General features: G+C 40.3%; 1 protein-coding gene across 1 annotated transcript in view; it reads right to left on the bottom strand.

The window, feature by feature from the left end:
• LOC117733814 (nucleolar protein 4-like) overlaps nucleotides 1-21,149 on the bottom strand; it is a 126,828-nt gene that overhangs the window by 86,819 nt on the left and 18,860 nt on the right. Inside the window, exons 2-3 of the mRNA XM_034537707.1 lie at nucleotides 9,209-9,361; nucleotides 6,270-6,381 (exon numbers count right to left, since the gene is read on the bottom strand). Coding sequence (XP_034393598.1) covers nucleotides 6,270-6,381; nucleotides 9,209-9,361 — 265 coding nt within the window. The remainder of the gene's footprint in view (nucleotides 1-6,269; nucleotides 6,382-9,208; nucleotides 9,362-21,149) is intronic.

The raw sequence follows: 21,149 nt of genomic DNA, 5'->3' as shown, positions 1-21,149 counted from the left end.
TTTTGTTTAGTCTGTTCTTCTTTATTTTGTATTTATATTCTTCTTTGCCTATATGGCATGGTCTCTTTTGCCTCCTGTATATTCTGAAATGTTTACTTGTATTGACGTTATATTTTATATATATCTGATTTTCTTCTTCCACAATGACATGGATACAGCTTTGGTAAGTCACCTATGGTCACAAGCCATCATCAACACTCATTGAAAGGCACTTAACACAATAAAAATTTACAAAACTACAACCTTAAAAATGTCCATGGAGCCAATTCAAAAGCTTTGACAGCCCCAATAAAACTGGTATTTACTTCAGTGCTGCTGTATTGTAAGATGGTTATTTCATAATCCTCTTCTGAATTTCAGCTTTTCATGATGTCCCTCCATGATTTTGACATGTTTAAGCTTTTCAAAACCGAAAACACAGGATGTATAATCTTACCATAATCTATATAATCTTATCTGACAGCTTGCTTCTCTTAAACTGTTAATGCTGATGTCTATTATCATGCCTTGTCAGAAAGCAAACACTAGAGGACCCTCTAGAGCTGGAGGTAGAGCAACACAGACTAAGAGGGGCAGCCTGAAGTTGTTAAGGCCTTTAAATCCAAACTTAAAACTCATCTCGACTTTCAGTTGTTTATTCTTTGATTATTTTAAATATTTAACAACTAACTGTCTGGTTCCAGATGTTTGGATCTGGACCTTGGTCACCCAGTAGATGTAACCTCTCCTCCCACCTCTCTCTTTCTAATCTATAATTGTATCATCCTAATTTTCCGTACTGTAATTTCAACATGTTGGTTATTCTCTACACACAACATATTATGTCCTGGGAGAGAGATCCCTCCTCAGTTGCTATTCTAAAAATGTGTTTTTCCTTATCTGAATTAAGGGTCGAATAGGACAGAGAATGTATTTTTCATTATAGATTGTAAAGCCCCCTGAAGCCAATTTTGAATTGTAACATTTGGCCACATGAATACAATTAACTTGACTTTACCGAGTGATGAAATGCTGAGTTATAACGTAAACTAGGTCTCTTTCCCAGGCAAATATGTTAACAACAAAAGCTTTTTTCTGCATCAACAGGAAATATAAGCACATAACAAACCACACTATCTCCACCCACACTTCCCTCCTCTGCCTCTCCTTTCAGTCCTTTATCTACTGACCTCGTAAAGGACGTCATCATTGATTGGTTGATTGATAGCCTTGTATGAGGAACAGAAAGGGAGAGTGTGTGTTCTCCAGAGAACTGTGATAACTGACTGATTATGTGACACAAAGCAGCCACGTGGTCTTCAGCATGAGGCCTTGGAACATTGATCCGTCAGGCCAATGGATTCAAGTAAAATGTGTAAAACTAAATCAAGCGTTTTTAAAAGTGGAACTTGTATTTTTTGTTGTTCAAAACCAGTGTAGTGGTGTTCTGAGAGCAGGAAACTCAGGTTTAAATATGGTACATATAGGAATGGTGTCTTAGAGAAAAGTTTGATATATTTTGGTCATTATTAACTAATTATACTAACTAAAATAAATTTAAAAAATAACTAAATTAAAACTATATTCAGCATATTCCAGTCAGTAACTCAGCGAAAATGGGCGACAACACACTGCTGGAAAGGTCGAGTTCACTGGATTTATAACAAGACAAAATGAAAGCTTCCTCGCAAAACAGAATGCAGCACAATAATCATTTTACCTTGATTATCTTATTTTAATAATCTTTGGAAACCGTAAAAAAAATATTTGATTGATCACCCAGCTCTAACGTCAAGGGTGTTCAAAGTAGTTCATAATCAGAACTAAACCTGAAGAATCAGAAATGATTGCAGGTGTTTATGGGCAACAGTTGCCAGCAGCCCCTCATCACTCCAAAGTTGAGCAGAATAAGATAAAGCGAGGACAAACATGGAGTCAAGATAAATCAAATGCCACTTCAACATCAAGTTAAATATATCAGTCGAAGTAAAGACAAAACGCATAACAACTTCAGCACAAGTTTTTCCCCCAAAACAACTTGATGAATGAGAACTTGCGTTCTGTCTCCTCTTTATTGTGAACATAAACCTGATGTTTACTTCCTAATGTCATATGTTTATGGACATATCTGACAAAGATTGTGACACAAAAATAAAGCGGATCATTGGTATTGAGCTAATGTCCTTTAACTTTCTTCTGTCAGAGATTTTAAGTCAAGTCAATTGTATTTATAAAGCCCAGAAACCCTGAATTTAGCTCAAAGGGTTTAACAGTCTGTACCGCATGAAACACCGTCCATCCTCCTGTGTTCACAACAGGAGCAACACAGCACCACTCTCCAAGTCATTTTCAATGGAAGCCGTGACACAGAGCTACAAAATGTTTTTCAACGCGCCAATGACACGGCAAAGTGTAAACCAATCATTTGTTTATGTTTCAACCTGCTCCGTTCCATCAATTCCCAATGCTGGCCACACTCGGCTGTGTTGTTGCTTTTGTCGCTCGTAGTGTTTGAACATAGCATTAGACTCTTGATTCGATAAAGAAAAATCCCCCCCCAAAAAACTTTTAGGCCTACAGGTAAAAGAAGAAGAAAAACCTCAAGAAGCGCAATGGGACAGTCTTTCAGGATGGTGCAACATGTGCTGTGAAAGGAGATGCACTCTGGTTTGGATGCAATTTCTTTCCATTTTTCTACTTGAACTAGAACTATCTCCTCCTTGTTTAACGCCTCCGCCAACCAGTCCAATTGTCGATTACATCCATGTCTGTCCAAAATGTCATCATTTGATAATTGTATCCAATTAGACATTGGGAAATTGTCATAATTAGCATATCAATTCTTGAGTTATGGTCTAAAAAGGTGCTGTGTGTGGTAACAGTGACCTCTGACAGCGAGATTGTAATCAGTTCACCCTTGAGTGCTAATCGTGTTGTGCCAAAATTAAAGAAATTCCCTCCAGGCGTACTGAAACATCGCACTCACGAGAATGTAATGGACGTACGTCCCTACAAATGATCGGACAACCCAACCCAAAAAGCTGACACGAACACGGAGCCATTAAAAAAGAACCAACTCTCCCCCTAACCACTCACACACACGATCACACACAGACACACAGTGAGCCTGCTGCCTGTGTCAATTAAACATGGCCCTGGTCCACGCTGATTAATTGCATTTAATAATTCACAGCTGAACTTTAGTGGGAGTCACTTCATGGTAGCGATAAAGAGGGCTGAGGCTATACGTGTTTGTGTGTGTGTGTATAATGTGCGAGTGTGTGTGTGTCGGGGTGAGGCCGAACCCCCACAGGGAAGGAAGGCAATTAGCTGCTCTCTCTGAGTGGCATGCAGTGATGGCACAACACACACACACACACACACTGAGCTGAAGTATCACAGCTGTTGTAATTAGTCTCTGTGTGTGTGTGTGTGTGTGTGTGTGTGTGTGTGTGTGTGTGTGTGTGTGTGTGTGTGTGTGTGTGTGTGTGTTTCTGATTATTTACGCAGCTTATTTCATCTTCTAATAAAATAATTTATATTAAGTCTTGTGGAATTACTTTGTAATCGTATCCTCTTTTTTTATCAATGACCAGCTGGTCAATCAAACAGACCCATGTTATGTTCATTAATTCACATTCAATTTCATACAAACAATAACATCTCTTTTACATTTCTGTCATAAACAGCATCAATGCTTTTGTCTGGATTTGGTTTTAAATAAATGAAAATGTAAAGAATGTGTAACAATAAAGAGAATGTTTTGTCCTATTTGCAGTCAGTTATTTCTTCTTCTACATTTCAATGTTACTCTTTTTACTTCAGACCCGCCACCCCAGCAGTCCTGGTTTTCCTCTCCCTCTCTCTCCCAAATTGGTGGAAAATGAGCTTGTTTCCTGGGCCATTTTCTTTGCTAAAAGCCATTAATTAGGCTAATAGATGAGAGAGACAGGACACTCCAATGACTCCTCTGTTTAATGAGGGACACGGACAGGGGAGGGTGGGGGATGTGGGGAGGAAGTGAGTGAGGGAAGGATAGAGGGTATAGAGACGGGTAGAGGAGGCAGTAAGGAGGATGGTAACAGTGAGGGATACAGGGATGGGACAGGGAGCTTGGAGCAGTGTAGTGGGAGGGAGAACTAGAAGAGGAGCAGGAAGCAAGGATGGTGGGTAGACAGCTTGGAGGGAAGGATAAAGGAGAAGAGAAAACAGAGAGATGGACAAGCTGGAGGGGGGGGTGGAGCAATGGGCAGAAGGAGGAGGAGGAATGGGAGAGGGATGAGGGAGGGATGGGAGTCTATGGGGCCTTCAGGGTGCCAGTCGAACATATATAATGGGGGGTGGGCAGAGAAGAAGATCGGGAGGAATGTAAAATGGATGACAGCATATAGTCTTTCAGCTGGCAGCTACACCTGAGGTATGATTGAGGACATCATCAAATTTAATTTGACACATCAATTGACCCGTCAATACAAAAGATATTTGTAAAAAGAGTCTTTAAAAGGAAAGGTTCACATGTTTTCACAGTTTGTCCTACTATACAATACACACGTTACATTAGCATTTAATGTGTTTTGCTAGTACGCTACACTTCTTAAACCATCAACCAGCGCAGTGTTGCCAACTCTTTTCTAATCTAAGTAGCGAGCATTTGTGGCATTGACTTTACCCAGGCCAGCGGGCGATCCTTATTGTTGAGCCCTGACAAGCTCTCCATACTAGTTTTTGAGATATCCTGTTGTAACACGTTCATCCTCTGCCCTTACTCTCACTGTCCAAATGTATGCTCTTAATTAAAAAAGGGTGAAAAAGCTGAAGTTACTGTATTATTTGGGCAGTTGTGAATGCAGTAATTGCACTCTGGTGCAGACCAAAACAACTGGTCACAGACAGCTTTTAGAAGGTGGTCTTGGACTTTTTCCAAGCAAACCTTGGTGCAGTTTGATTGCAATAAGAAAATGATCTAACCGAAAAGCAGCAGGGGAACCAAAACGCAGAATATGGACTTGTCAAACGGACAATGGCTTTTGAAAGCACCCTTCAACTTGAGTCCGGTACTTCAGCCAACAAAAAACGTTTTAAATCTTCATGTGAGAATGTGAATGAATGAAGAACATCTGGAGGTGTGGAGGAAGAAATGAGTTTGCTTTCCAGACTTCTGTAAACCGCTGCTCATCTCTGCTGCGGGCTGAAGACTCAAAGTTACATTAGCTGCTGCCAGCACAACACTCCAACGCTCACAGAACTGTCAGTGGTTGCGTTGGATTGTGGGTAATGTGTGCGTAATGTTTTGACAAAGCATTACGCACACATTACCGATTGAGTGTCATAATAAATCAGTGCAGTAGACTTTAAGTATTGTTTGGCTTCTTTAGTGCTACTCATAAACTAGATCTGCCACTATTTACATTAAATTGGCTTTTTGAGTGATGTCAACATCCCTGTTGAGTGTTCTGTGGAAGACAATGAATCAATGTTATTTAAACAAATATAAGTATATATATATATATAAGTAGTACATATTAAGTAGTACATAAGTATACATATTAAGATTAGCTTTTTCCAATGGTGACTTAGCCAATTGAGCAAAGATGATTTTAAAGTTTCTAAAAGGCGTAAAAAAGAGAAGTGAAACTGAAAATCTAAAACTAGTGATCATTAGTTTTCAGTACTGTGCATATTCACACATTAACATTGATTAAATCGTTTTTTATTGTATTTATTTCAGTTATTTTTAATGGCTTTTGCTGATTAGTGCACATTTCTAGCTGTTTTCAATAAAAACATTAAAAAATCCTTGAAGTCATTAAAACAATAATATCAAAGTAAAGAACAATGTTAGGAAACAATGGACGCAAAGTTTGACAGCCTGAGTTCCCACTTCCCACAGCTGTTTTAATGCACGGGGTAAATCCGATGCCCGCAACAGGATGCTCCGCGTGTAAAGACACAACGTCAGTTTGAGTTTTTTTGCTCCGACACAAACAGGAAAAAACAACTTTTTCTAGCAGCTGTATATCTGACTGAGATCTGTTTCTCTGACTGATTGCAGAGTGAGAGGCAACTGATGCTTGTAAAGAAAAGGCGATTATCACTCTTCTCTCCCTTTTCCTCCTCTGTGTGTGTGACACGCATATGTGTGTGAGAGAGATCGATACAGTTGGCCAGTTGTACCTTCTGGTGCCAGTAGCCTGTAGACTTTGTGCTGCATAAAAAAAAGATTCCTCCGGCTCAAACTGGGAGGAGAGGATTCACTGACTTGGACGTTTGCTGCAGTGTTGTGTTTGTACCTTTGTAGTCCTGTCCTGTGGTGCTAATGTGCATCCTCTTCTGACACTCTCCACAGCTCATCAGGAAACGGGTCACCGCCTCTCTGGGCAGGAAGGCGTACGTCTCGGCTATCTGAGAGTGACACACCAACAGAGTTAGAAACAGGGACAAACTGTTTTACTACTTTCTGAAAGCCTTAATAACAAAAAGAGTTCAATTGTGTTATCTGGACAGAGGCAGAGTGCAGACAGGGCAGCACACATCATCCGGTATTTTCTCATTTTTGGTCTCCACAATTTATAATCATTGAAATTTGCATTTAATATTGAAATATTTTTTCAATATGATGGTTAATTTCTTCTCTTGTGTTGACACTGTGTACAGTGCATGTTGTGTTGAGGTGTTTGAGATCCATGTTTTTAGCTTCTTACACATCCCAAAATTACTTTTTTACAACTGTGACCATCATATGAGTGAGACTCACTTTAATCTGATCTGTCAAATTCCAATAAACAAAAACATTACACTAGTCTGAGGGATTGACAGTAAATTATATATATATATATATATATATATATATATATATATATATATATATATATATATATATATATATATTATTAAACCAAGAAAACTTGTTTCTGTTAGAACTATTTATCATCCAAGTAATGTTGTCTACATTTCACTAAATAATAAAATTGGCCCAAAATGGCATAAACTGTTTCATCTTTAAAGATGAACTTTTCCATCTTAAACAAAAAGCACTCCTCAGTGCTGATGGTGAAGATCCGAGGTCTATATATTAGTGGGTGTGTTTAAATGAATGTATGCATGTATGTATGTATGTATGCATGCATGCATGCATGCATGCATGCATGTATGTATGTATGTATGTATGTATGTATGTATGTATGTATGTATGTATGTATGTATGTATGTAAGTATGCATGTATGCATAAATCAAACATTTATTCTGGAAAAGACGCACAAAGGCACAAAAGAGGAGAGGAGGAGGGGTGGAAAATATCCAGCGTGGGTGGATGGTGGTTGCTGTATGCTGTGTGTGTGTGTGTGTGTGTGTGTGTGTGTGTGTGTGTGTGTGTGTGTGTGTGTGTGTGTGTGTGTGTGTGTGTGTGTGTGTGTGTGTGTGTGTGTGTGTGCAGGAAGCAGGGAGTAAAGCAAAGGCAAATGTCACTCAATGCTTTTGGTGGCACTAAGACCTGGAGCAATGTGGCATGGTGCACGAGCCCTAGGCTTCAACTATCCTGCATACGTTATATATTATAAATATATTGTAGTAGGACACAGAGGACAGGCTTACAAATGAAATCCAATCCGTGCAAGATAAGACAACAAGGAAAATATACAGATTGCTAAAGAAGATAAAAAGGAACAAGGGAAAGTAAGAAAGTAAAAAAAGAAGACAAAGATGTCACAGCTTCATTCCTCTGCAAACAAATACATCTGAGAACGGTGCACTTCCTCCATTTCACCAAAAGAGGGCAGTGTCATCAGCTGAGACAGCAGAGCAGAGATGGACAGACTTTTACCTTACATTACATGTCATTGAGTAGTCCACATCAACACACTGTCTGCGACCATTTAATTATTTTAATTGTTCGCTTTCTTTCTCTGATATTTACATGGTTACACTTTTTTATTTGAAATTGTTCAACAGGTTGCAGAACAAAATTCAGATTATAGTCTTATTTTGCTACTTAGAAAAAAAGATAATATATTGAGGGTGCAATGTTCAGTAGACGGATGTTTTGGGCGATTTTATTCAGTCCTGTGCCATGCACATCCCATGCCAGTTTGTAATGTTTGCCGCCAGGATGTTTTCTATTGCTACTCTATAATATTTCAAATACAACTGCTGGGTTAAACTTCAGAATCATAGATGAAGAAAAATGTTTGGAAACATTTTTTAATCTTCAGCCGACCTTGTTGTCTTTCAGAGGCTTTCTAGTTTTAGAGCTAGAGTGAAGACACTTGGTATTATGTTGCAAACATTACATGCAGTTTGTGGCAAAATTGTACAGTTTTCTGCATGCATTATTAGATGGTGTATGTCTTTCCTTGGTATATGAACAATAAGGGGGTTCCTTAGCAGTTTCCAGAAACAGAAGTTCTCTCCTTTCAATCGTCGAGAAATGTCATTAAGTTGGATCACAGTCTGGATGTTTCTGTGGTGTTCCTCAAGTTTTTGTGTCTTGATGTTGTATTTTTTAAGGATTTTTATTATCAATTCTCAAGTCATCAAAAATGGTTATATTTAGCACAAACTGGCATCAACCCCAACAATGTCTACAACAACTTTTGATACATAATTTAGTATGGGAGTGGCCATCATTTACTTCCATCATAGTTTTCTACGCCCTTTTACACGAAACAATGTATATTATAGATTTTTGACTAGAAACGTGACACACAATCTTCCGGTTCCCAGCTTTCAGATATTATAGACCATTTCTATACTCCCCCAAAACATCACTTTTTTAATCTATATTAAAGAGGGGTGGGGTAGAAGAAGTTAAAGTAGGGCAGCAGCTCATAAAAATCTTCCGTACCATTTTATCTGCCAAATATTTAATAAATGTATTGATTAATTGTTCGTTCCCCAGCCTTCCAAAACTCAAAGATGCCGTCTGTTTCTTGTCTCTCTTTTTGCCAGAGAGTAAAAGAGGAATGAGGTCCAAAGAAGAGGAAGAGGAAGAGAGAGAGAGAGAGAGAGAGAATACACTCTGTAGGTGGGAGGTCGGAGGGTAGCATGAGACGGAGGAGACACAGAGGCGTGGAAATTTGTCGGGAGAGTGACGACAAAGTGAGACTGAAAGATGAAGATTGACAAAAAGAAACCACCAGGAAGAATCCCATATTTAAATTTAAAAAACTGTCTCACACAAATCATAATTCCCTGATTTTCTAAACATAAACGGTAGCAGGATCTGATTCTTACAGCTTTGTAGGTCTTCTTCTGGCCGGCGTGCTTCGGGGCTTTGCTGGGGTCGGTGCTGATCTCAACATGCATGGCATATATGATGTCGAAGAAATCCTCCACCACCGCCACACGCTTCATGGACGAGTCCACCCCCGAGACTCCATCCACACACTGGAAACACAGGGGAAGAAACTTATTTAAAAAAAAAAAGTTGTATTCATTCAAAGGTTCAAGGTCAAGACAGATACGAGACATGAAGACAGAGTGGCGTGCAACGAAGATTCCCAACAAGGTTGGGTGATGTAGTTTAATAAGTCTGCCTTCAAAGAATGACAGCCACAGTCTCCTTCTCAAACAAACAAAAAACACAGGCACTATTTAGGAGGAAAGTCATCGGCATCATTGGTGAAACTGGAGCTAATGTTAGTTGTCAGGTATAAAATACAAATGCCGATTGTGGGTGTTCCCCCACAGCTTCTTTCGCGTGGAACGTAGTGAACTCGCAGCTTGAACAAACAAAACTCAGCTCCAAAGTACTAGAAACCATCAATTAAAACGTGGTGGCGAACAAACAACTCCAGCATCCTCCCACAACCTACTCATGGAGGTCAATGCAATCTCTTCATCGTGCTTTATAGTCTTAAGAGTATGAGAACTGGAGGCTGGCAGAGCGGGACTGTTCTCTCACTGCCACGAGTAGAAAATGAAATCAGGGACGTCCTTTTCAAATGTAAAATATGTTATTGACTCCCGTCTTTACTCTCTACTATCAAAAGCACATTGACACTTTTCTGTTTAAGTTATCAGTCTTCTGTAGTTTACAATAACTCTGTTCAAGAAGAGTTGCTGTCCCTTGATAAGAAAACTGATGAATGCAGATCTCATCTCAGCTGCACGATTACAGATATAAATCTATTCAAGTGTTGCATCACATACTGTGATCATTGGACATTTACAGGACTACAATTATTATGCTGCGTTGTTTTGGCAGCGTGTATCACATATTGGAGATTAAACATTACTGCCTACAGGGGGACTTGCATTTACTTCCTGTATGTAAAAAAAATCCAGTCTTTTTTCAAAAATAACAACAGCAAGGAAGACACATGTTCTCAAAAGCCTGGTTTCCATCCAAATGTATAAAACATTTTCACTGAATTGCACATTTCCAACCACTACCAGTTGATTCATCAAAATAAGCAGCATGTGGTGCCAATTCTACAGTCAGAAAACATTTCAACCAATTTTTGCAAAGATTTTAAATGTACATACAAACAGATGGATGGAAGCACACCCATTGGGTGCATTGGTGATAGTTTTGAAAGTGAAGATTAATAACTTGTTGTAATAAATGTTGTCAAACACAATGGCAGCATTAAAAGCATTTTGGGAATGCATTTCATGTCATTAAGGGCCTTTACGTAAACGCCTTGCTTGAATTGCTCCAACATGCCAATTTCCTCTGATGTTTAATGGTGTGAAATACATTCACGATAATTATAAGTAAGTGACTGAGCAACCCTGTATTAGACAAAGACGTCCACACCTGCTGCATGTTAACTAAACTTCCCAGAGGACAGAGCACACTCTCTTTCTCTCTCTGCGTCTGTCTCTCACGCTCACACAAACATGGGAATACCAGGAAGTCTTGGGAACCGCCCTTTTTCCCTCAAGGCTATGTGTGTACCACGGAGGAAAGAGGGACTCAAAAGGGTGGGAAAGTGAGTGTGTGTTTGTTTTTTAGACAAAGAGACATAAAAGATAGAGGCAAGATAAGGAATGAGGGAGAAAGAGAGGACGACTAATATGGATGGAGGGAGGAAGAGGGCTTCACTACCTGCTCAGAGGACTATATGTGTCAGTGGAGAACAACAGGTGGTACCTCACACAAACACAGACACACACACACCTCCTCCCCAGCTTCAAACTAGTGGCACATGGTAAACCCTGCTATTGCCATGGTAACCAATGTGAGCTCCCCCTCACAGGGAAGGTGAGCAAGGAAGGAAGTGTATGTTTTTATGCTTCTATGATTGTAATAGCTGATTTGTGTGTGTGTGTGTGTGTGTGTGTGTGTATGTGTGTGTGTGTGTGTAGCATATTTTCTGCAACAGGTTGTGTGTGTTGGTACAGAAGAGGGTTTCTAACATTAATTGAGTCACAGAACAAAGTGTGAGTCTTGCTTGTGTGTGACGGCAGACAAACTCACACATGCAAAAATAATTGACATCTCCAGAAGAACCACCACTGGGTACAGTAGTTGTATAGCGGACCGTAGTTGATCGATGATTTGAATGTCTCCACACACTCCCGAGAAAAATATCTGGCTCAACCACATTCTTTAAAAGCTGGTCGTTATTTTGTCTATCTGAACAAACTGAACAAAACATTATTGGATTAATAATCGCCTGCTGCTTGAAAAGAGATTGATGGGGACCGCTCAGCCTGAACAATGCAATAAATGTGCTCTAAATCCAAAACAATGAACTAAATGTGGTTTAAAAGCTCTGCAGGGCCAAAGAGTTGATGATAATTATCTGCAGGTGTCTCACATTCAATACAATATTAATATAACAATATTTATAAGAGGAGCCCTATTCTGCAGACAAAAATGCATCTGCATACAAATGGAGACACACAGCTGATGCTAGAAAGTGTGGAGACACAAGGAGCCTGAAAGTCCACGGCTGCCTAAAAGAATATTTAATTTCCACGCCATGACACAACTTGTTATGTGTGTGAATAGTGTGAAATTTCCAGTCGACAGGAAGCGGGACGCCTGTCTACCTCTGTGTGTGTGTGTGTGTGTGTGTGTGTGTGTGTGTGTGTGTGTGTGTGTGTGTGTGTGTGTGTGTGTGTGTGTGTGTGTGTGTGTGTGTCTCATTATTCTGAAGCAGTGTTCCCTGTGCAGCCTTTACCAGATGTAGAGCATCTAATGTTGAACCAATGAACTGAAGTGTATTCATTGTACATACACATAGATACACATACATACATACATACACACACTTGCACATCAATTCATACACGCAATCAGGACATTATCTTTTGACCCACTACCCCTCTCTGGCTCAGTCTGTGTCTCTCCACCATCCCTCCCCCTCCTCTCCATCTCAGGGTGCAGGTACTGTAATAAGGGTTGCTATGGTAACCAGCTGCATCTTATCACAGAAGGGATGTTTCTAATGACACCCACCCCACCCTCACATCCCCAATGCCATTACAATTGCCAGGCAAACGAGGAAGAGGAGGAGGAAGAGGGTGTGAAAGACGAAAAAAAGACAGTAGTATCGTTACTGGCAGCTGTGTTTGGTCAGACAGAGGAGAGAAGACCCCTTTTACCCTTCTGGAAGGATTCAACTCTGCTCAGGCATGGTGGCCATCGCTGCTAATGGTAACCTATGCTCATTTTGTGTCTTCAACCCAAACAAACCAGAAGTGAAACAGGTATTCTTTTCAGGGGACCTTTCTTGCATGGTGGGGAGTGTGTAATTATAGGTGTGTAGGTTTGGTTTTAGAAGTGAGGGAGACAACAATTATTTCAGAAGTTTCTCAACCCAAACAAGTGAAAGACAGTATAACAAATGACTCTTTACTAAGTTCCAGCCCTCAACTGCAGACTGACCAATCATAGCGTAGTCCGACAACCTTACGGCTCTGCTCCAAGACTCTCATAAAAAACCTTTCATTATTTTCAGGCTGGTTTTGTGGATTTTGAGCTTGTCATGGTGAAACTTGTAATAGTGATACTGGTTACCTGGCTATACTAGCTGCTGAAGGTATACTGAATGTATCGTTTCCACATGCTGCTTTTGCTTTTTAATGATTGCAACAGTAAATAAAGAGCTACCCTGCTTGACAGGAAAAGTGCTGATCTTTAATGTCCTTGTTTTCCGTCTCAGTCACTTTTACACTCCAATCTGTACGCTTAAGCTTCTACTTGTTAACTTGTTTTGCCTGCTGAATAAGTTTGTCATCCTGTATATATCCTTCAAACACATATTGAAGACCCTTCTGCCTCACTCTTTTCTTCAGAAAATGTATAATATGTATGCAAGGAGGTTAGTTAGTAACAGTGTGGGCTCCATGTTATCACTGACAGTTTGATGGAGAAGCTGTGGGGAGTGGGGCTTAGGTCAATTATAAATGCTATGTAACTTGCTGCATTATTAATGCACTAACCTCGCTTAAAATCCTGTTCAGTTTCCTACATAGAGACCTGATACTTAATGATGAATAATATTATATATACATATATATATAGTTTACTGAAACAAAAACTACAATGTACTTCCTTACCTTTGAGTGATTTCCAGCCTGTTTGGAGATCAATAACTGTAAATAAAACTAAATAAAATGTGTTTATAGTCAGAGACAGGCCTTTTTCCAGACCTGTGTAGTGCCTGCCTGTGTCTTCCTCTCAGGCTGCATATAACCCCAACAACCTCGGACAATAAGACAGCTTCTGAGAGGCAATACCTGGGGCAAGTTCAGAAAGGGCTTATACACTTCATTGCTCACAGCAGTCATTGTCAGCTTCACAGACTGACATGTATGGACATAAGGAGAAAGACACCTACTTTTAAACAACATAAAATACTTGGATATCAACAGGTTTATGGATAGGAGCAAACACCAACCTTTTGAAGGAATGAAAGAGGCAAGCTGTGTTTGAACAGTTGAACAAGTCTGCTAGTTCAGAGAGAATGCACAGCTGTGTGTAAACGGGGATATTAGCGGAACATCCATTTTCATTAGCCATGTAAACAGCTTAGTATGAAGTAAGTCTTTTCGGGAATAAGGGAAAGAAACATAATATTTTCTGCATGTCAATGAAGACAATAAGAAATACAAGAACAAAGAATGAGCTGGTTTTAAAACCATGCTACATTCAATCATTTACAACTGCCTGGAAGTCCATACACTCTATTTAAAGGAGTTAATAGAAAGTGTGCCGACAACCCTGACATCTAGCCATCTCAACAGAAATTATGATTTTCTTTAGGAGAGAAATGTTTTTGAGAACAATTGTTAATGCCATAACTACTGTCAGGTAATGGCAAGGTGTGTCGGACACCTCTTTCTTGAACAAGATTGCCTAAAATATAAAACCAATGGATATAAAACTGCATATATGTTAAATATACTGCATGAATGAAACTACAGTGTGGGGGTCAATAATGCCATCACTTACTAACTAAAAAGGTGTAATAATCATGTGATCTGTTTTTAAGTGGGTTCCACTGTTTTATTCCTCCCAATGTGACTCTGACATGTGTTTACAGTATGCCAGGCCAGCAGTGGCATCACAGGAGGGCCGGGCCACCTAACAACAGAGCTCTAGTGCGCACATATGCACGCACGAGAGCACGTACACACACACACACACACACACACACACACACACACACACACACACACACACACGTTTGCCCTCAACTGTCTGCTCCCATGCTCGTTGTCCCCGATACCAGGAACGAATGTGACGTAAGACCGCCATACACAATTTATCAAGCAATAACACTTCCACAAAAAAGTGTGCAAAAAATTTACATAGATTCAATTACACATGTGTACACGGAAATGCGCACACACACACACACACACACAGGACCTGAGGTTGTAGGGCACATCACTAGCCCGGGACTGTAGCTTATGTGACAGCATGCACACACACACACTATGTGTAGGCCAGGGGGCGAGTGTCTGTGTGTGTGTGTGTGTGTGTGTGTGTGTGTGTGTGTGTGTGTGTGTGTGTGTGTGTGTGTGTGTGTGCGTGTGTGTGTGTTCAGGGAACACCTTAAGGCACAGCACACAGGACAGCACAGCATGCAACCGACCGACACAAACAGCAACCCCCCACTTTCTACTGGCCAAGCAGAAGGGTCAAATTCAGAGAGAGAGAGAGAGAGATGGAAGGGTAGAACTGCCTGACTGCAGGACACACTTGAGTGAACAAACAAATAAACACAGTAAACACACAGGACTGCATGCGTATCTCATAAAGCTGCATGTGACCTTCAGACAGATTATACAGTTCGAAGAGGTATTCCCCCATTTTATTTAAGCTCATGAGGACAGGTTGGATGTGTGGGTCAAACAAACACAGGATTTTCACCCAGGAGGCCACCGTTTGTGTCTCATGTGGAACCAAGTTATAATTGGCTTATTTCACCGTACTTGTTACGTGGCTTATAGACTGAACGAGTGTCCCGATTCTCATATGTAAACTACTTAAACTATGCTCATGTTAGACGATGGAGTATTTCTTCATAAAGATCAGCGCAATCATGTATACATATCATTTTACATGGACAATATTGTATTTCAATTGTGGCATTTCAAAAGGCATGTGTAAAATGTTCTTGGTATGTCTTCATACATATCTCACCTTTCTATCTGACCCTCCAGCTCTTCTCTCCGCTGACCTGCTGCACCTCTACTGCCTCCATCCACGCATTATTCGAAACCTCTCTCTTTTTCTCATTTCCTCCGTTTTATTTTTGTGGGCACTCTCCCTCCCCTTTCCAAACCAGCCTGTTGCTAGGATACACGTGGGCCCCCTCCACATCCCTGCTCCACTACCACCACCATCCTCCTCCTTCTCCTCCCCTCTTCATCCAATAGACTGGGACACAAAGAGACACACACTCAAACACACATACAGGTCCAGCAGGATACCGTGTTTGACGAGCCACGAGCCTCGAGCCTCGAGCAGCAGCAGCCAACCTGCATCACGATATACACGCACACAGACTCTGACAAGGCAAAGCATGTGTGATCACACACACTGTGACATGAGGATTCTCACCGTACATTCTGCGATACACGAACGCTGACTAACAAAAGCACACAAAAGGAGTCCAGAAACACACACACACACCACTTCAGCCCTGAGGTACAATAATGCAATGCAGTAGAAAAAGCTGCAGTTCCAACTTCAACAATACAATCAGACCAGGAAGGCCAACAGTCAGTCCAGTCTGCATTAATATTTCATAGGTGTGTCGCATCAGCCACATTTTAAGCAATAACACATGATGAAACAACTCCATAATATCCAAAAGTATTCCCCAGTTTGACTTAGACGCAGAATAATACACTGGAAAATTACTGTACAATGAAGACAAAAACATCGACCTTCATGTGGGTCAGCGCTGTCTGAGGTAAATTATTTTATAATGTAGTCTACGCTACTGTAAGCTATTTTATTGAATTTCCTTTTCGCAAAATGTTCTGAGGAAATGTAAGTTCCCTCTGATAAATAGTTACATAGTGCATTGTATATGTCCCGGGCTTTTATTGTGAAAAGTAAGAAAGGGAATGATTAGATCTGGTAGGAGCTGCCTTTGTCCATATTGAAAGGAATAATAAAGTTTGTCATCTTAAATATAAATAATTATTTAAGCTTCTCTGTAACACAACAATACCATCGACATCGAAACAAGCAGGAAACAAGAAATTATAAAGAGAAAACCCCTTATTCTGAATGTTTCACAGCTTTATCATGAACTGCCTCTTACGAACGTCTGATATACATAACAAATGGACAAATTGACACCTGTACAGAAATCTGGGACCCATTTCTAACATACTGTAGATCAGGGAAGTGGAAACTAAGATACATCTGATGTATTGCATAGGTTAAGAACCAAACCGACAGTGCAACATGTTTGACTGGCGGGACGGGGATAGGATTATGTGACATGAGTGATGTGAGTTTTGTTTCAGTTCACGCGTTCACTTTGCTATTTTATATGCCATTGTGGGTATATACAGGTTGTTCTATCTTTTGTCTTTATTACTCATTTATTTATAATTATTTTCGAAATAAGATTTTATTAAATTTTTTAAGAATATATATATATATATATATATATATATATATATACACACACACACACATACACACACACAGCACAGTATATATATGCTGCGAGTTGTAAGCATTAACTTGTATGCTTGTAATGTTTCCCTGGTGTAATGTTACATGCTAGGTTCCTCCACCATATACGTACATGTATAAATCTGGCCACAAAATATTGGGCTACTTAATAATGTAATCTCACTCATTACTAATATATCAATAATAGCAAACCGATCTGGAAAGTCAATTTGTCAATAAGATTCCAATCATAAACTGTGGTGGTTAATACCTTTGCACAGCGATTGCACTTAATTGTACTTCCAAAGCCAAACTGTGTGCACACGTCCTGTAATAATGTAAAAGGTTCTATTTTACTAGGAGTGTGCACTTGCATGTATTTGATTGGCCAATGCAACTATTGTAATTATTGACATATTTTTTGATGGAGCCCACTGGGCCCCCACTGCAGCAAAACAGTGTTCTTATGTAAATAAATGGTGTTTTGCATGCATTGCTAATGTCAGCCTAAACACAGCTGGGATTGTGTTTTGTGGACGAGACTAAAGGCTGCTTCAACAAGCTGTAAAAAGCTGACAGTCAGTGACAATCCTGTTTACAGTCCTCAAATCCAGTAGCAGGCAGGAGAGGCAGCAGTTAAATGGGCCATGACACAAGCCATGCCTCCTTCAACCTCTCCTCTCTTCCCTCCATCCATCCATCTTGCTCTCTGTGACCTGCTTCTATCACTCTCTCTAGATACAGGAGCACCCCATCACTCTGTCTTACTCTATCTATCTATTATCACCATCTCTCTCTGGAGAATTTGATACCACGGTCCAAACACTCCTTCCCAGATGTTGCACATCTTCTCTCCTTTATTGCCCATATTGCCTTCCCTCCCTTTCTCATCCTCTCATATCCCTCCTCCCTCCTCAGTGCAGTCCATAGGTTCAGACAAATCTAAAAAGAGAGGATCCCCCTTCAGATGAAAAAGCAGGCCAACTGCCCTTTCCTTGTGACATTGACTATGTCTACATTGAGCAGATCAAATTGCCAACTGAAGAGCATTTCTGATTACCTTATATAAGGAGCAGGCAACCTTAGACCCATGTGTCACCATTGGTATGATATACATATTGGTCTGATGTGCCTGACTCATTTACCTGACTGAGGTTTGTACAAGTTAGAATCTATGGCACCAACCATGGCTCTGAAATAGACTAGCAGTAGCCTAACCGTGTTGTAAATTGATTTATCCATGGCGCTGTCCATGGTGCTGAAGTAGCAGGAGGATTAGTCAGTGGAACTTTTCTGAGTCCCGCCCTTCTGGCAGTTTTGATATAATGTTTAATATTTTCTAAACCATATATCTTCTCTAATATAGAATCCAAAGAGTTTTGTTGAGAAAAAGATGTGAACGACCAGTCAGTCTGGTCAGTCCTCCCTGTGAAAGAAATTCACAAATTGCGAACTGACCGGAGCAGCCGACAGAAACGTGTTGCACTGCTCTGCATTGCTTAGATTTACTGTGTCATACAGACAGTGAGTTTTGAAATTTGATAATTAGACTTGGTTTGTATAAGTGTATCCTGTTATCCTGCATTGCTATGTGTACAATGCGCAGCTAAGGAAAATAAAAGGTCTGTGATAAAAAATTGAAAAAAGAAGAGAGATTTTACTCTTTTTTACTTTTTTTAAAAAACTGATCATTCAAAGTGTCCAGTAAATAATAGTGATAATGATGTTTGCAATAAGGGGGATGAAGATGATGGTGTTGATTTTGACAACTGCAGAAATAAGCACAAACACCCACACCCACATGCACACACGCACACACAGACACACACACAAACCTAAGAAGCATTGAGCTAATTAACCAGCAGTGTTGGCAGCAGTGCTGAGAAAGGAGCATTGTGGGATACGAGGAAGGGTTTGGGGGGGATGAGAAGGGAGGGAGAGAAGCTGAACAGGGAAGAGGGATGGGGGAGAAAAGGAGGAGAGGGTATGGTGTCTGTGGGGAGCCAGTGAGAATGGAAGAGGAGGGATGCTGGAGGGAGGTGAAAAGTGTGTTTTGGAGGAGGGGGGAGGTACAAGAACGGAGAGGAAAAGGGGGGGGGTGATAATGAGAAGCCCGTTGTCCCACAAGAACATATCCCTCTGCTTCTGCTTCTGCTGCCGCCTCCTCCTCCTCCTCCTCCTCCTCCTCCTCCTCCTCCTCCTCCTCCTCCTCCAGACACCAGTCTGGTCTACAGAAAACTGAAACATCTCCAGAAAAAATTAAAAAAGGACTTGATTTCCATCAATCCTTATTTGTAACCGCTCATCTGCATTGGGGGGTTGCGGCGGGCTGATCCTAGCTGACATTGGGCAAGAGGCGACGTACTCCCTGGAAGGGTTGCCAGTCAATCATAGAGCTCACACTCACACTGACATTCACACCTACAGGCCATTTTTAGAGTCACCGCCTAACCCGCATCTTTCTGGACTGTGGAAGGAAATCAGAGGACCGTTAATCTGCTGGGACAGGGAGAACATACAAAAAAGCCAGCCGTTGATGAAATTTAATATAAAAATCAGATGCAACTCAATATCAATAAGGTTTTCTTATTAGTGTTACACGGATGCTGAAAAAGTGATCCGTCTGGAAAAACAGAAACATTTTGTCAGCAGTGGCTTTTCAAACACAGCAAACCTTGTGTAAACCACGATTTGTACTCGCTGTCTTTGAAACAGGATGATGTCATGTTTATATGTGTTATAGTCACGTAATAAATAATTTAAAAAATGAGAACTGTCCCTTTAAGTACAGTAAAGACAACGCTGTACTTAAAAAGGGACGACGGGAATTTAAAGGGATTTTTTTTTGGTTATTGCGTGACTTTGGTGAATCTAAAATAACCCTTTAAAGTCACACAATAAGATAAATACACACATCAATGAGGCAGGAGTAGACCAGCAGCTTGCGTCTTCTGTGACGTAAAACTACTTTTGTTGTCTCGGGCTTTGATGACACCTTAGATAACAGTTGCAGTTCATTAGCACGAGCTGTCTGACAGTAAAATATTCTAAATGTATATACATTAAAACAGATATAATATATTTGTTTAGGTCTCTAAAATATGTTTTGCTGCTGCCCTCGTCGACAGCAGTTCATTGCTCTCATGCTGGTATGAGTCTGTTTCTATAAACTGGGCAAATATACAAGTACCTCATAAAACCATACTTCTAAACTAACCCTTTAAGAAGTAAAGCTGGGAGACATTTTGCTTTTCTGAATCATATCTAGAAAAAGAATACTTCTAAATCAAGCCAGACTGATTATGAATGGTTCATGATGGGGAGAGCCAGATGTACTATGTAAATTATGTTATTTGTGACGCAGCAGAAGGGCTTGGCCTGTACTACCTGGCTGCTAGAGATGAGCAAAGCAAGACAGACTAAAACTACTTATTTCGACTTGAAAACAATGTTTTTCTTAAAATAAAAGGAGTACTTTGTAAAAGCCCCAATGGTCTACCGTACAATATTGTCGCAATATCAATGTAGATACTTGTTTAACAATATTGTGATTTTTTATTTTCTCCAAATTGCCTCTAGATCCAGGGTTTTTGAGTTACCAAAAGGAAAACTGTAAACCTGTCTTTAACTTTCCACTGAACTAACCAACACATTGCATACTGCCCAGCAAACACCACAGTGAACGCAGTGATAACCCAAACAGAACAGAAACCAGAATATCCACTGAGGAGGTGTCCGTCTGCTACGGGACAGGAAGTACAAATTTTACTAAAGCAGCATAAGGAAACATCTGATATTGAATGAATGAAGGAAATTACAAATATGGTTGATATTCCATTGATAAACGTTTATAACAATGTGTGGGGTCACTAAATCAGCATGACTGTAGGTCTAAATCACCTACAAATCACAGAACAAAGGGAAACAGCCTGCTGGACACACATAACAGTGAACCAAACAGTCTGGTTACACAGAGCTTCTAAGAAACCTTGAACAGTTCGTAGATCTATTCCTCTTCAGTTCACAGGGACGATTGTATCTGTTGTTACTTCTTTAATTCATCAGGCATGGCTA

This window comes from Cyclopterus lumpus, chromosome 7 (genome assembly GCF_009769545.1).
Source record: "Cyclopterus lumpus isolate fCycLum1 chromosome 7, fCycLum1.pri, whole genome shotgun sequence".
NCBI lineage: Eukaryota > Metazoa > Chordata > Actinopteri > Perciformes > Cyclopteridae > Cyclopterus > Cyclopterus lumpus.
Note: the sequence above shows the minus strand (reverse complement) of the source record. Positions and strands in the feature narration are given on the sequence as shown.